At 43.1% G+C, this 13,031-nt stretch overlaps 1 protein-coding gene across 2 annotated transcripts in view; it reads right to left on the reverse strand.

Moving 5' to 3' along the window:
* Nucleotides 1-13,031, reverse strand: part of ITPA (inosine triphosphatase) — a 52,412-nt gene that overhangs the window by 20,799 nt on the left and 18,582 nt on the right. For both annotated transcript variants that reach the window (XR_016311911.1, XM_089671561.1), the window contains exons 2-3: nucleotides 5,594-5,651; nucleotides 5,447-5,511 (exon numbers count right to left, since the gene is read on the reverse strand). Coding sequence is in view for 1 of the 2 variants with exons in the window: in XM_089671561.1 (XP_089527687.1) it covers nucleotides 5,447-5,511; nucleotides 5,594-5,651 (123 nt within the window). In the remaining variant the exon portion in view is untranslated. The remainder of the gene's footprint in view (nucleotides 1-5,446; nucleotides 5,512-5,593; nucleotides 5,652-13,031) is intronic.

Raw genomic sequence — 13,031 nt, forward strand, 5'->3', positions numbered from 1 at the left:
CTCCTGCTCTGGTCCCCCAACTCAGCTGATCCTCTGCCGTTCAGTCCTCCCTCTCTGGTTCCTGCTCACCTTCTGCTGTGTGCCGTCTGCTCTGGTCTGGACCCTGCTTACCTTCCTGCTGCTCCTCGTTGCACATCAGATGTTACGTCTGCACCAGACACTCCCCGAATATGTACACATGAACCGAAAGGGACTGCTGATGACACCTGAGAGCCAGCTGTTGTCACACAATATCATGAACATTCTAAAATCTCATGTAAAACCTTTCCAGAAGAATGGAGGCTGTTATAGCCACAAAGCAGGGGTGGGGAGTAGTTAGTGGCAACATCCATATGATTTGGAAAAGGGATGTCTTAAACGCTCATCTAGGTATTATGGTCAGGTGTCCACAAACTTTTATCTAAGTAGTGTAGGAGCTAGAAATAAATGCTACAGCACTTCTAAAAGCATAATCTGTTATCCAGTGAAAAGGGAGACAGAATACACAGACAGAGAATATATATATATATATATATATATATATATATATATATATATATATATATATATATATATATATATATACACACACACATATACACACACAGTATATATATATATATATATATATATATATATATATATATATATATATATATATACACATACATACATACACACACACACACACACACACACACAGTCAGGTCCATAAATATTGGGACATCAACACAATTCTAACATTTTTGGCTCTATACACCACCACAATGGATTTGAAATGAAGTGAACAAGATGTACTTTAACTGCACACTGTCAGCTTTAATTTGAGGGTATTTACATCCAAATCAGGTGAACGGTGTAGGAATTACAACAGTTTGCATATGTGCCTCCCACTTGTTAAAGGACCAAAAGTAATGGGACAGAATAATAATCATAAATCAAACTTTCACTTTTTAATACTTGGTTGCAAATCCTTTGCAGTCAATTACAGCCTGAAGTCTGGAACGCATAGACATCACCAGACGCTGGGTTTCATCCCTGGTGATGCTCTGCCAGGCGCCTACTGCAACTGTCTTCAGTTCCTGCTTGTTCTTGGGGCATTTTCCCTTCAGTTTTGTCTTCAGCAAGTGAAATGCATGCTCAATCGGATTCAGGTCAGGTGATTGACTTGGCCATTGCATAACATTCTACTTCTTTCCCTTCAAAAACTCTTTGGTTACTTTTGCAGTATGCTTTGGGTCATTGTCCATCTGCACTGTGAAGTGGCATCCAATGAGTTGTGAAGCATTTGGCTGAATATAAGCAGATAATATTGCCCGAAACACTTCAGAATTCATCCTGCTGCTTTTGTCAGCAGTCCCATCATCAATAAATACAAGAGAACCAGTTCCATTGGCAGCCATACATGCCCATGCCATGACACTACCACCACCATGCTTCACTGATGGGGTGGTATGCTTAGGATCATGAGCAGTTCCTTTCCTTCTCCATACTCTTCTCTTCCCATCACTCTGCTACAAGTTGATCTTGGTCTCATCTGTCCATAGGATGTTGTTCCAGAACTGTGAAGGCTTTTTTAGATGTTGTTTGGCAAACTCTAATCTGGCCTTCCTGTTTTTGAGGCTCACCAATGGTTTACATCTTGTGGTGAACCCTCTGTATTCACTCTGGTGAAGTCTTCTCTTGATTGTTGACTTTGACACACATACACCTACCTCCCGGAGAGTGTTCTTGATCTGGCCAACTGTTGTGAAGGGTGTTTTCTTCACCAGGGAAACAATTCTTTGGTCATCCACCACAGTTGTTCTTGTTGGTCTTCCGGGTCTTTTGGTGTTGCTGAGCTCACCGATGCGTTCCTTCTTTTTAAGAATGTTCCAAACAGTTGTCTTGGCCACGCCTAATGTTTTTGCTATCTCTCTGATGGGTTTGTTTTGTTTTTTCAGCCTACTGATGGCTTGCTTCACTGATAGTGACAGCTCTTTGAATCTCATCTTGAGAGTTGACAGCAACAGATTCCAAATGCAAATAGCACACTTGAAATGAACTCTGAACCTTTTATCTGCTCATTGTAATTGAGATAATGAGGGAATAACACACACCTGGCCATGGAACAGCTGAGAAGCCAATAGTCCCATTATTTTTGGTCCCTTAACAAGTGGGAGGCACATATGCAAACTGTTGTAATTCCTACACCGTTCACCTGATTTGGATGTAAATACCCTCAAATTAAAGCGGACAGTCTGCAGTTAAAGCACATCTTGTTCGTTTCATTTCAAATCCACTGTGGTGGTGTATAGAACAACAAATGTTAGAATTGTGTCGATGTCCCAATATTTATGGACCTGACTGTATATATATATATAATTTTTTTTCCAACATAATATTTTCCTTAGTAGTACACATATTTAAATCAATCAGTGGCTCTATTAGCTTTAAATCTGGATGGAAAGGTTCATTTTTGGTTTCCCGGTGCTTCCTGGGATCTCTCATACCTGTAATACCTCCAAACAAAGTGAAGCTAAAGCTGAATAAAAACCTCTCAAAAGCTGCATTTGCTTTAATCATAGATAGAGCTTTATCATAGATTTCTGTGGAGGCTTTGGAGACGTTTTGAAACACATGAAAGCGACATGTGGTATAATGTTTGAAGCAAAGAAACGTGTACACAGGACTGTAAAGCTTACCATTTAAATTAGTGACAGGGGCTTTGATTGGTATTCAGAGTGTTTTAAAAAAGTGTGTCCAAAGCCACATTTTGAACCACGTGTAAACAAGAGTTAAAAATAACCATATGCCAGTGGGAATAAATAATGCCCCTGCACCATGAAGAATCAAAAAATGCCTTTGGTAGACCGGCTTCATTGTCTTCAAGTTCAAAAGTCACTACAACATTATCTCAGTAAGACTCCTGTGGATATTTACAATCCTTTTGGTTAGGTTCACACCTTTATATCTGCATTGTCCTGTGATTTTTTAGCATCTTTTTGATGTGCATTATAGCACAAGTTGATGCACATTTTAATGCTTTTTACATTGTTTTTGCCAATGAAAGTTAAATATGATTAGACATTTCTGGGAGGTGGGGTTTGTGGTCATGTGCTAAAATGCACAGAAAAGCAACAGGTCTTTTTCGTGTGCTCTCACTGAAATCAATGAGGCCAAAAATGCACCTGTACTATTTTTCACAGTGCACAGCAGCACACAGAAACGCACAAGCCCCACAGAAAAAAAATGGCAGCCTCCTCTCAAGCAAAACGCATCAAACCACACAGGTGTCATTGGGGCATTAGGGTCACATCTGTTCAGGTGATTGCCACAAGATCAAACCTGTTCCCGCAGCTGCAACCACAAAAACCTCAAGAGATGCATGCGGGTCCCATTGATCCTAACGGCATGCTGGACATAATGGAAACTTCAGCAGGCGCTTCCTGCACTGGGAACTGCATAACATCCATGTGTGCAGGGTGTCTGCTGCACACGGGCCCCAAAAGGCAGAAGGGCCCACTCTGCCCTGTCACACTCTGCACACATGGAGTAAGAAAAATAAAGACATCGTGCACATTATTCAGGGTCCTACAGACCAGCAGGTTTGGGACTTTCTTTTGGCAGCAAGAACGACGGCGGCAGCAGCCACATTTGCCGATGTCTAGTCCATAGGTCCGAGTGCTGCCGCCAACAGCCACTGCAACTAGTGCCTGGCGGAGAGATATGCCTAAGAAGCATGCAGTGCTGGAGTATACAGTCGGGTGGCAGAATGAAGCTCCTGCAGCTGAGTGAGTCTGTGACCGTGTGACAATGGTACAGCCTGCTTCCCCTGGATTAAGCAACAGCTAGCTTTGGTAAGAAAAACAGAAGGAGAGAGAGAGAGGAGAGGAGAGAGGCAAGAGAGATGCCAAATCATGAGGACTGGAGGAAGCTGCTGGAGTCTCTGGACGTCAGGAGGAACAAACCTATTGCTGAGTCTATGTGACTCACTGCTTCACAGCCTGGATTAAGGAACTGCTACCTTTTGTAAGAGAAGTGGAAGGCACCCAGGTTGTTGTGCTTCTGCCTCTGCTCCCTGCTACAACATTACCACATTCTTCACTCTGTAAGTCATCTCAGACTCTATTTCCCCACAACCTCTTGAAGCTATGCCCAACATTTAGTGCAATTTAACCTCCCTAGCGGTATTCCCGAGTGTAGCTCGGGGTAAAATGTCAGTGCCAAAAGCGGTAACCCCGAGCTACACTCGGGCTTACCATGCGGCGCTGCATAGGGAGTCCCTGCAGAGCTTACCTTGTCCTTCGCTCCTGCGATGTGTCCCCTGCAGTGTCCCCGGCCATCTCCTCCGGCCGATGCCGGCATCCGGCTTCTGTGTTCCGGTCCCTGTGACGTCGGGATGTACGGGCGGCGGGAAATTTGAAAATTTTAAAAAACTTCATTTTTTTCCAAACAAATTTTACATAGCAAAACATTGCTGTTTCAACCCGTTTCACATACATTTTGTCCCTAGTGCTTTGTCCTGTGCCCTGCCTGCATTTTGTCTGTTCTTTCTGCCTGGAAACTGAGAGATGTCCATGGCGTCCAAAAAGTGTCCCTTTAGGTCAAAAGCGGGTTTAGATCAGCTAGAGAACAGCGATAGTAAATCAGAACCACTTGCAGAATTGAGTGATGATTCGTGGGGAAATTCGTCATCAGACACTGAAAACGATTTTGCAACTTTGCTCAGTGATGTGCAAACTTGGCGCTATATTTCAAATTTCAGTGTTTTTGGTTTGATTATATTATTGAATTAAATGTATTATATTATTATTTTTTATGATTATTTATTGAATTATAATTTATGATTTAGTGTTTCAAATTTTATCATACCCGGGATGTTTACTAGACTTGGTACGGACAGATTTCAGTGAGTTTTTCCTAAAAATTACAGCCTACAATAAAAAAACGACATAGTTCCATGCAAAATAATGGTACCGCTTTCAGCACCAAAAATCTGAAATAATCAGACCGCTAGGGAGGTTAAACCACGCACACTTTTCAGCACGGCGTGCCACATTTTTATGCCACTCTATACCTAGGACCCACTTTTGATCTTGCACACAATTCCATGATATGACCTTGAACTGTACTGCACTGCACTTGTTGCAGTTTCCATGTGGGCTGCGATCTCCAATATGATGCAGAGACTTTTATCCCTGAATTTCAGGAGGCACGGCATCCTCAAATGAATGGGCAGTCATGCCCATGCAAAACGCTGCTTGTAAAGTCGCAATAGTGTGAACTTAGCTAAAGCAGTCTACTACATATGCTGTTAATGTTATACAATGTTTCCATGTCCAAGGTTATGAAAATTCTCAGGTCCAGCTGCAATGCAAAATCAAATTATACAAGATTTAACAAAGAAAGCATTATTTTCTTTTGATTCTGAATAAAAATTAAGATGTCATCCAGTAGGTTATAAAATTATTTGTCCTCTGCTTACTTCTTTTGCAGCTTCTTTGCACTTATGAATTGAGATTTCATCTGGTTCTCCTTGATACTCGGGTACTAGACAAACCGCAAAATAAATGATTAATATGACATACAGACATCCCACCAATAATTCTATATATTAGAAAAAGGTACTTACAATCAATCTTTTTTGCCACTAATTTACATGGGAACTTGTCTCCCAGGATCTGGACAACCTGTGTACACAATAAATAAAAAAGATGAATGTAGCCATTATCCGGTTCCCGCCCGGCCAATAGCACAAAGGCGCCCGGCAAAACACCTCGTCCCCCCGAGTGGACGCCATATGGTGTCCTTTCAGGCATGCAGAGGGCGCCAGCCCGCAGGGCCGCTCTGCGGTGCGATCTGTCACCGGCCATGTACCTCGGACACGGCCGATGACAGATCTGTGTACCAGCCGCGTTTCCAGTACCATGTGACCTGCTGTGACCAAGCTTCCTTTCATGCCATCCATTGTATACAAGTGTGCCTAGCTGTGAATGGTCACAGCGATCACATGCACAAGCTGGGCCAATCACAGCCCAGCTGTGTCATGTGATTAGCCATGGCCAAATCACAGCTAAGCACAAAAAACAAAAACCCTGAATGAATCGATGTCATTCAGGTAAATGCTTGCTTATAGCAAAGTAATTCTTTTCTATAAGCAAATTGTGTAAAAAAAAAAAAAAAATACTGATCACTTCCCCAAAGTAGTACAATGTTACTATGGTAACATTGTACTACTTTGGTCATAGTGAAATATGAAAAGAGAAAAAAATGTAATAAAAAATTAAAATAATAAAAAATAAATTTAAAAAAATATTTTTTTTTTCTGTACTGTCTCCAGTCAGTGTCCCTGATCACCACCATGCCAGTTATATGATGACGCTATACTGCACTGGTAACAGTCTGAAAAAAAAAGTGAAAAATAATTTTTTCATTTTCCAAAAATTACCAAAAAATTACAACTTCAAAAAACTTGCCATGCCTCTTATGAAATACAACGGACTGTCTACTTTGCAAAAAGTGGTCATTTGGGGGATATCTGTACTGTTCTGACATTCTTGGACATCAAGAAATTAGATTGGCTGTCAGTACTTCAGGATTGATCAATTTTCAGATATATCCCATAGTTTGTGGACTTTATAACTTTCCTACAGACTAAATAATAAATACTGATTTGGGTTACTTTCATCAAAGACATGTAGCAGAATACATCTTGGCCTAAATTTATGAAGAACAATTATTTATTTGCAAACTTTTATAACAGAAACAAAGAAAAGCGTGTTTTTTTTTTTTCAAAATTTAGCAAAAAATAAAAACCCCAGCAGTGATTAAATACCACCAAAAGAAAGCTCTAGTTGTGTGAAGAAAATGATAACATTTTAGTTTGGGTACAGTGTTGTATGACCGTACAATTGTCATTCAAAGTGTGAGAGCGCTGAAGCCTGAAAAATGGCCTGGGCAGGATGGGGGTAAAAGTGCCCAGTACGGAAGCAGTTAAACAGTTGCTCGAACCATAAAAAAGATAGGCGAAAAAAAGATATAAAAAACAAAAAACATATATAAATGTATATATACAGTGCTCAGCATAAATGAGTACACCCCAAAAGATTTATTAGAAAACCTTTCCTTTCAGAATCAACATTTTCTGTGGGACACTATACTACAAAATACTCCCACAAATGCGGGCCATTGATTGCAAACAAAATTTGTTAATTTGCACACGCAAAAAAGTTTTTTTCCCAATTCATTCAAGACCATGTTGCAAAAATGAATATACCCCAAATGAAAGTCTTAGGTGCAAAGCTGAATTTTAGACAACAAAATCCTAACTAGAAAAGCTACAATTTCTGGGGAAATGCCTACACCAGTAGTCTACATTCATTTCTATGGGACCAATTTCACCACAAAAACACCGATATTTTGTGAACCATTCGGCGAAACGTTCCACAAAGTAATAGCACACCAATCGGGAACAATCCGCACGTTTCGGTATACTACGGTCTATGCAGTGTAAAAATTGTGGGAGGAGTTAGGGTGGTAAATTTGGTAAATTACAAGAATTCAACGACAGGTGAGTCTCATCATTCATTAAACAGGAGTCCAGCAGACAGTTGATTATAAAAAGGGCGTTGTGTAAAGAAAACCCCTACCCATTTCATGCTGTCAGCAATGGCACCACATGAAAGAGAAATGTCACAAGGCCTGAGAAAGAAAATGATTTCTTTACACAGCAAAGGTGAAGGCTACAAAAAAGGTTAGCAAAGCTTTACTTATCAATCAGGATACTGTAGCAAAAATTTAACAAAGATGGAACTGCAACCATCTCACAGAGACATCCAGCCCATCCACGGATGTTAACACCTAGACAGGAGCGTCTTCTGATGAGAAAGGTTGAAGAAAATCACCATGCATGTTCACTGCAGTTAGCTAAAGAAATAGAAAGCCAAACTGAGGTGGTTGTTTCCCGTGACACAATGCGGCGTACACTGCAGAGAAATAGCACGCATGGGTGTCATCCACAAAAGGAAACCTCTTCTAAAGGCCATGCACAAAAAAGCCTGCCTAGAATTTGCTAGGGCCCATGCTGAAAAAGAAAAAGACTACTAGGACTCTGTACTCTGGAGTTATGAGACTAAGATAAATGTTTTTGACAACGATGTCTTCAAAAGTGTATCGCAAAGGTGAGGAGTACAAAGTAAAATGCATGGTCCTACAGTGAAATAGTGGTGGCAGCACCCTTCTTTGGAGCTACATGAGTGCTGCTGGTTTTAGGGAGCTGCATTTCATTGATGATATAATTAATTCACAGATGTGCTGCTCTATACTGAAAGAGAAGATGCTACTATCACTCCGTACACTTGGTTGTCGTGCACGTTTCCAACATGATCCAAAACACATATCTAAGTCCACTGTTGCTTTTCTGAAGAACAGGGTGAAAGTGATTCAGAAGAGTGGAAGTCTGATCTGAAACAACTGAACACCTATGGGGAATTTTGAGAGAAAAGTTGAGAATCACTCTCCATTCACTACGCCAGGCTCTAAAAGAGGTCGTTCTTGAAGAATGGAAAAAGGTAGATGTTGCAATACATCGCCAACTTGTATTCATTTTTGCATCAACTAATTTGAGTAAAACTGAAGATTTTGTAATCCAAGTTATATTATTAACCTTACTTTCTTTTTATCTTCTGGTGACCAATATGCAAATTAGGGCACACAGATCCTACATGGGTTTTTTTGCAGTATGTCCTTCAGTAAACCTCCATTTTTTTGTGGAAGCCTAAAAAGTGTGCCCTATAGTAAAGATAAATATTTATGTTTTTCATAGCCATCACTAAACTGCCAACTATCATTTTTGCTATCCAAGTTAAGGATGCCAATGGGTTGTTGCAGAAAATGAGAAACTTTACTTTTGGCACCCTTTTCTCTTTCTATAATTTTTATTAAAAGGTTTTAAAGAAAACAGCAGGTAACTTTAAACAAGTGTAGAAGTGGAGTGTTAGCGACTTACAAATCAGCAGCATTCATACATTGTGTAGGGGAGGTGTTGCAAAAGATAGAACAGTAAGTATACCAAAATACATGGCAATGGTGCTCTAGCGAATTAAAAAAGTAAAAAAACTGAGAACCAATACCTAGGTAAGCTCTAGTACACTTTTCAAGCACTACAAAAACCAACAGTATAAAACAGCATACACAGTGCACCTTAACCACTTCCTATCCAGCCAATGTACATAAACAGCCAGACGGGAGCAGTGCAGGAGCCGGTGGCCATTTATAAAACATCCTCCTGCATTCCCTATCTGTGCGCACTCCCTGGGAGCGCACGGCACCGCGATCCAATGCCCGCTGTGTCCGGAGATCGCTGTACGGGACCTCTGTGTGAGGTCCTGATCATGTGATCACTGATTGGCCAATCAATGATCACATGAATAGTAGTAAGCAAGATGTCAATTCCTGACATCATTGCTTACTAGTGAAATCTTTGAATGATCACAGACATCACATGGTACCAAGGCTATTCACAACAGCCTTGTACCATGTGTCAAGCTGTGACAAATCACAGCTCTCACAGTATTTCTCAAAGGCTGCAAGAATGCAGCCAGAGAGAAGGATAAATGATTGCTTTTACAGCCTTTATGGGTGTAAGAGCAATCAGTGTAAAAAAAAAAAAAAATCATCACCCCCCACAAGTAGTACAGTGTCACTATGGTGACACTCTACTGCTAGGGTGACTGTATGTTAAAAAAACACAAAAATAATAATACAAAAATAAAATGTAAAAAATTATAATTTTTGGTTATAAACTAATTTGGGTTATTTTTTTTTTACTAAAAAGATAGCTGAATACATTTTGGCCAAGATTTATGAAGAAAGATTATTTATTTGCAAAATTTTATGAGAAAAACAATTTTTTTCAAAATGTTTGGTTTTATTATTTGACTATATGAGCAAAATCCTGGATGTCAAAGCAAACCATGCCCTACATATGCTGACTGTGGCACATACACAGCTGGATGAGCACACAAAGTAATTTTGGCAATTTTATTCCAAGGGCAACTGCAAAAAGGAAACCTGTGATCTTAAAGCGGAGTTCCACCCTTTCTTGCAAGTTCCCATGTCCTCAATGGCCCCCGGGTTTACATTCCTGAAGGGATTTTTTTTTTGTGTGTTTCTAAATACCTTTTATGGTATATCCGGGTGGCACTTCCTGTCTCGGCTGCCTAGGCGATGATGTCATTGGGTGATTCCCACGGACTCCTGGGATACTGACGTCATCTATCCCAGGAGTCTTCAGGAAGCCTAAGCCGACTGCACTTGTCTTCCAGGTTATCCTTTGATTGACAGGTTGCCATAACAATGGGATGGGAACTTTTAGGCTCTGTTCACACCAATGAGTTTTTTAATGGTTTTTGCAGAAACGCGCTACAGTCCATTTAACATGGTTTCATAACTATGGAACATGTTCACATCTATGCTTTTTTGAGCTGCTGTGTTTTTGGAAAGGGTCAGGGACTTTTTTAAAAGCAAAAAGCAGCATTTTTGCTACAATAGAGTTCAATGGAGACGCTGCTAAAATGCGTAGTGCTGTAGTGCATTTTTGCTGCATTTTCATTCTTCCCAGCAACAACAAAAAACGCAGTTATTTACCTGTTAACTGTATTTCCAGGAATCTTCTAGGACAGCTCACTTGAGAGATAGGGCTCCTCCCAGGAAACACCCGCTCCACCTTTTTTTCCCTTTATAGGCGTCCTCTCTCCCATTGGCCCCCAGTATAAGAATATGACCGAAGGCCTAGGAGAAAACAAAGAAGAAAACCGGTAATAAAGACATCCCCCATAGGTTCGCAACATACCTGCACATAATTGTGTGATCAAACAGTAATCGGGGGGGAGTTACGCTGTCCTAGAAGATTCCTGGAAATACAGTTAACAGGTAAATAACTGCGTTTTCCCGAGTCATCTTCTAGGACAGCTCACTTGAGAGGAGTAGAATAGAAATACGTACATTAGGGCGGGCACCCTGCTTGTAGGACCTTCCTGCCAAATGCCTGGTCCTTGCTGCCGATCAGATCCAGCCTGTAATGCTTAGTGAAGGTGGCGAAACTGGACCACGTTGCGGCTCTGCAGATCTGTCCGGGGGAGGCCCCCCCTTTTTCCGCCCAGGAGGCCGCAGTGGCCCTCGTGGAGTGGGCTTTTAGGCCGGGCGGTGGTGACAGGCCTGCCGACTTGTAACCTTCCGAAACTGCCTCCCTGATCCATCTGGCGATGGTGCCCTTGGAGGCACCGTCCCCCTTCCTTGGCCCCTGGAATAGGACGAAAAGCTGGGACGAGTGTCTCCATGTCTTTGTGCGTTCGATGTACGTGATCAAACACCGTCTAACGTCTAACCTGCTATAGTCCTCCGCGCTGCCCGGATCGGCCTCCAGGGAAGGTATTACTATTTCCTGAGATCTATGGAAGTGTGACGCGACCTTAGGTAGGAAGGCCGCGTCCGTGCGGAGGATGATTCTATCCAATAAGATGGTGCAGTACGGCTCGATCACTGAAAGGGCATGCAACTCGCTGACCCTGCGGGCAAAAACTAGTGCCGTGAGGAGGATGGTTTTAAGAGTCAAAGATCTGAGCGAACACTCATCCAGCGGTTCGAAAGGCCCCCGCTGAAAGCTCTTCAGGACTGTGCCCAGGTCCCATGTTGGAAGTTTTGGCAAGGACGGGGCACGGCGCCTGGAGATAGCCTTCAGGAATCTGATTACTAATGGGTCTGCCGCCAACCTCAGCTCGAGAAAGTTCGACAGAGCCGCTACCTGTACTTTGAGGGTATTGGCGGCCAGATTCTTATCCTCCCCGGCTTGAAGGAATTCAAGAACTGTATGCAAAATGGGCGTGCCCGGTGCTTCGTTTCTGACCTTCCAGGCGGAAAACTTCTTCCAGACCTTGTCGTACAAGGCGTTCGTCGACCTCTTCCGGCCATCCAAGAGGGTGGCGACCACTCTTGCCGAGAGCCCCTTTTCTGCTAGCCTGTCCCGCTCAGAAGCCATGCCGCTAAGGACAGCCTTTCTGGATGAGGATGCATCACCCTCCCCTGGGTGAGTAAATTGCGTGTGGGTGGTATCATCCAAGGGTCTGCTAAACTGAGCTCCTTCAACCGGGAGAACCAAGATCTCTTGGGCCAGAATGGCGCGATCAGAATAACTTTGGCTTGAGACAACTGGATCTTCTGTATCACCTTCGGCAGTAGTCTGAATGGAGGGAAGGCATAAAGGAGGTCTCCTTCCCACTGCTGGGCTAGCGCATCTATCCCCTCGCTTTTGGGGTCCTTCTGCAGGCAGAAGTACCTTTCCCGCTTTGTGTTCTGGCCGTTGGCAAATAGATCGATAGAGGGGGAGCCCCACCTGGCGCAAATCTGATCGAACGCTGACTGGCTGAGGCACCATTCTGTCTGGATGACCTCTCTTCGGCTCAGCTGATCCGCCAACTGGTTCAGGTCCCCTTTCAGATGTACTGCCGTGATGAACTCCAGGTTTTCCTCCGCCCAGCTCAGGAGGGATCCGGCCAACTCCATCAGCCTTGGGGACCTTGTGCCTCCCTGCCTGTTCAAATACGCCACTGCAGTGGTATTGTCGGAGAGAATCTGGACACCTCTCCCCCTTATCTTTTCCTGAAAGGTCGTAAGTGCCTTGAAAGCTGCCAACAGCTCCCTGTAATTTGACGACCTGCTGGAGTCTACTGCACCCCACGTGCCCTGGGCCAGGCCGTCTTCCATATGGGCGCCCCAACCAGTCATGCTTGCATCCGTGGTGATCCGCAGTGGGCTGGCCAGCCTCCAACTTCTTCCTCGTTCCAAGGTGAGGATGCTTCCCCACCACCTTAGCGATTCCTTCACTTCGTGCGTGATGCGGATCCTGGAACTCAGACCTGCTCGGCTGCCGTCCCAGTGGGAAAGGGTGTGATTTTGCAGAACCCTGGAGTGAAGTTGCGCCCATTGCACCCCTGGTATTGCCGCTGTCATCCGCCCAATTATTCTCATCGCGGTCCTGACCGTGCAGGTCGACATCCTCCGGAGGGCCCTTG

The sequence above is a fragment of the Staurois parvus genome, unplaced genomic scaffold (genome assembly GCF_062004578.1).
Source record: "Staurois parvus isolate SC_StPar_1 unplaced genomic scaffold, SC_StPar_1.0 ptg000106l, whole genome shotgun sequence".
Taxonomy (NCBI): domain Eukaryota; kingdom Metazoa; phylum Chordata; class Amphibia; order Anura; family Ranidae; genus Staurois; species Staurois parvus.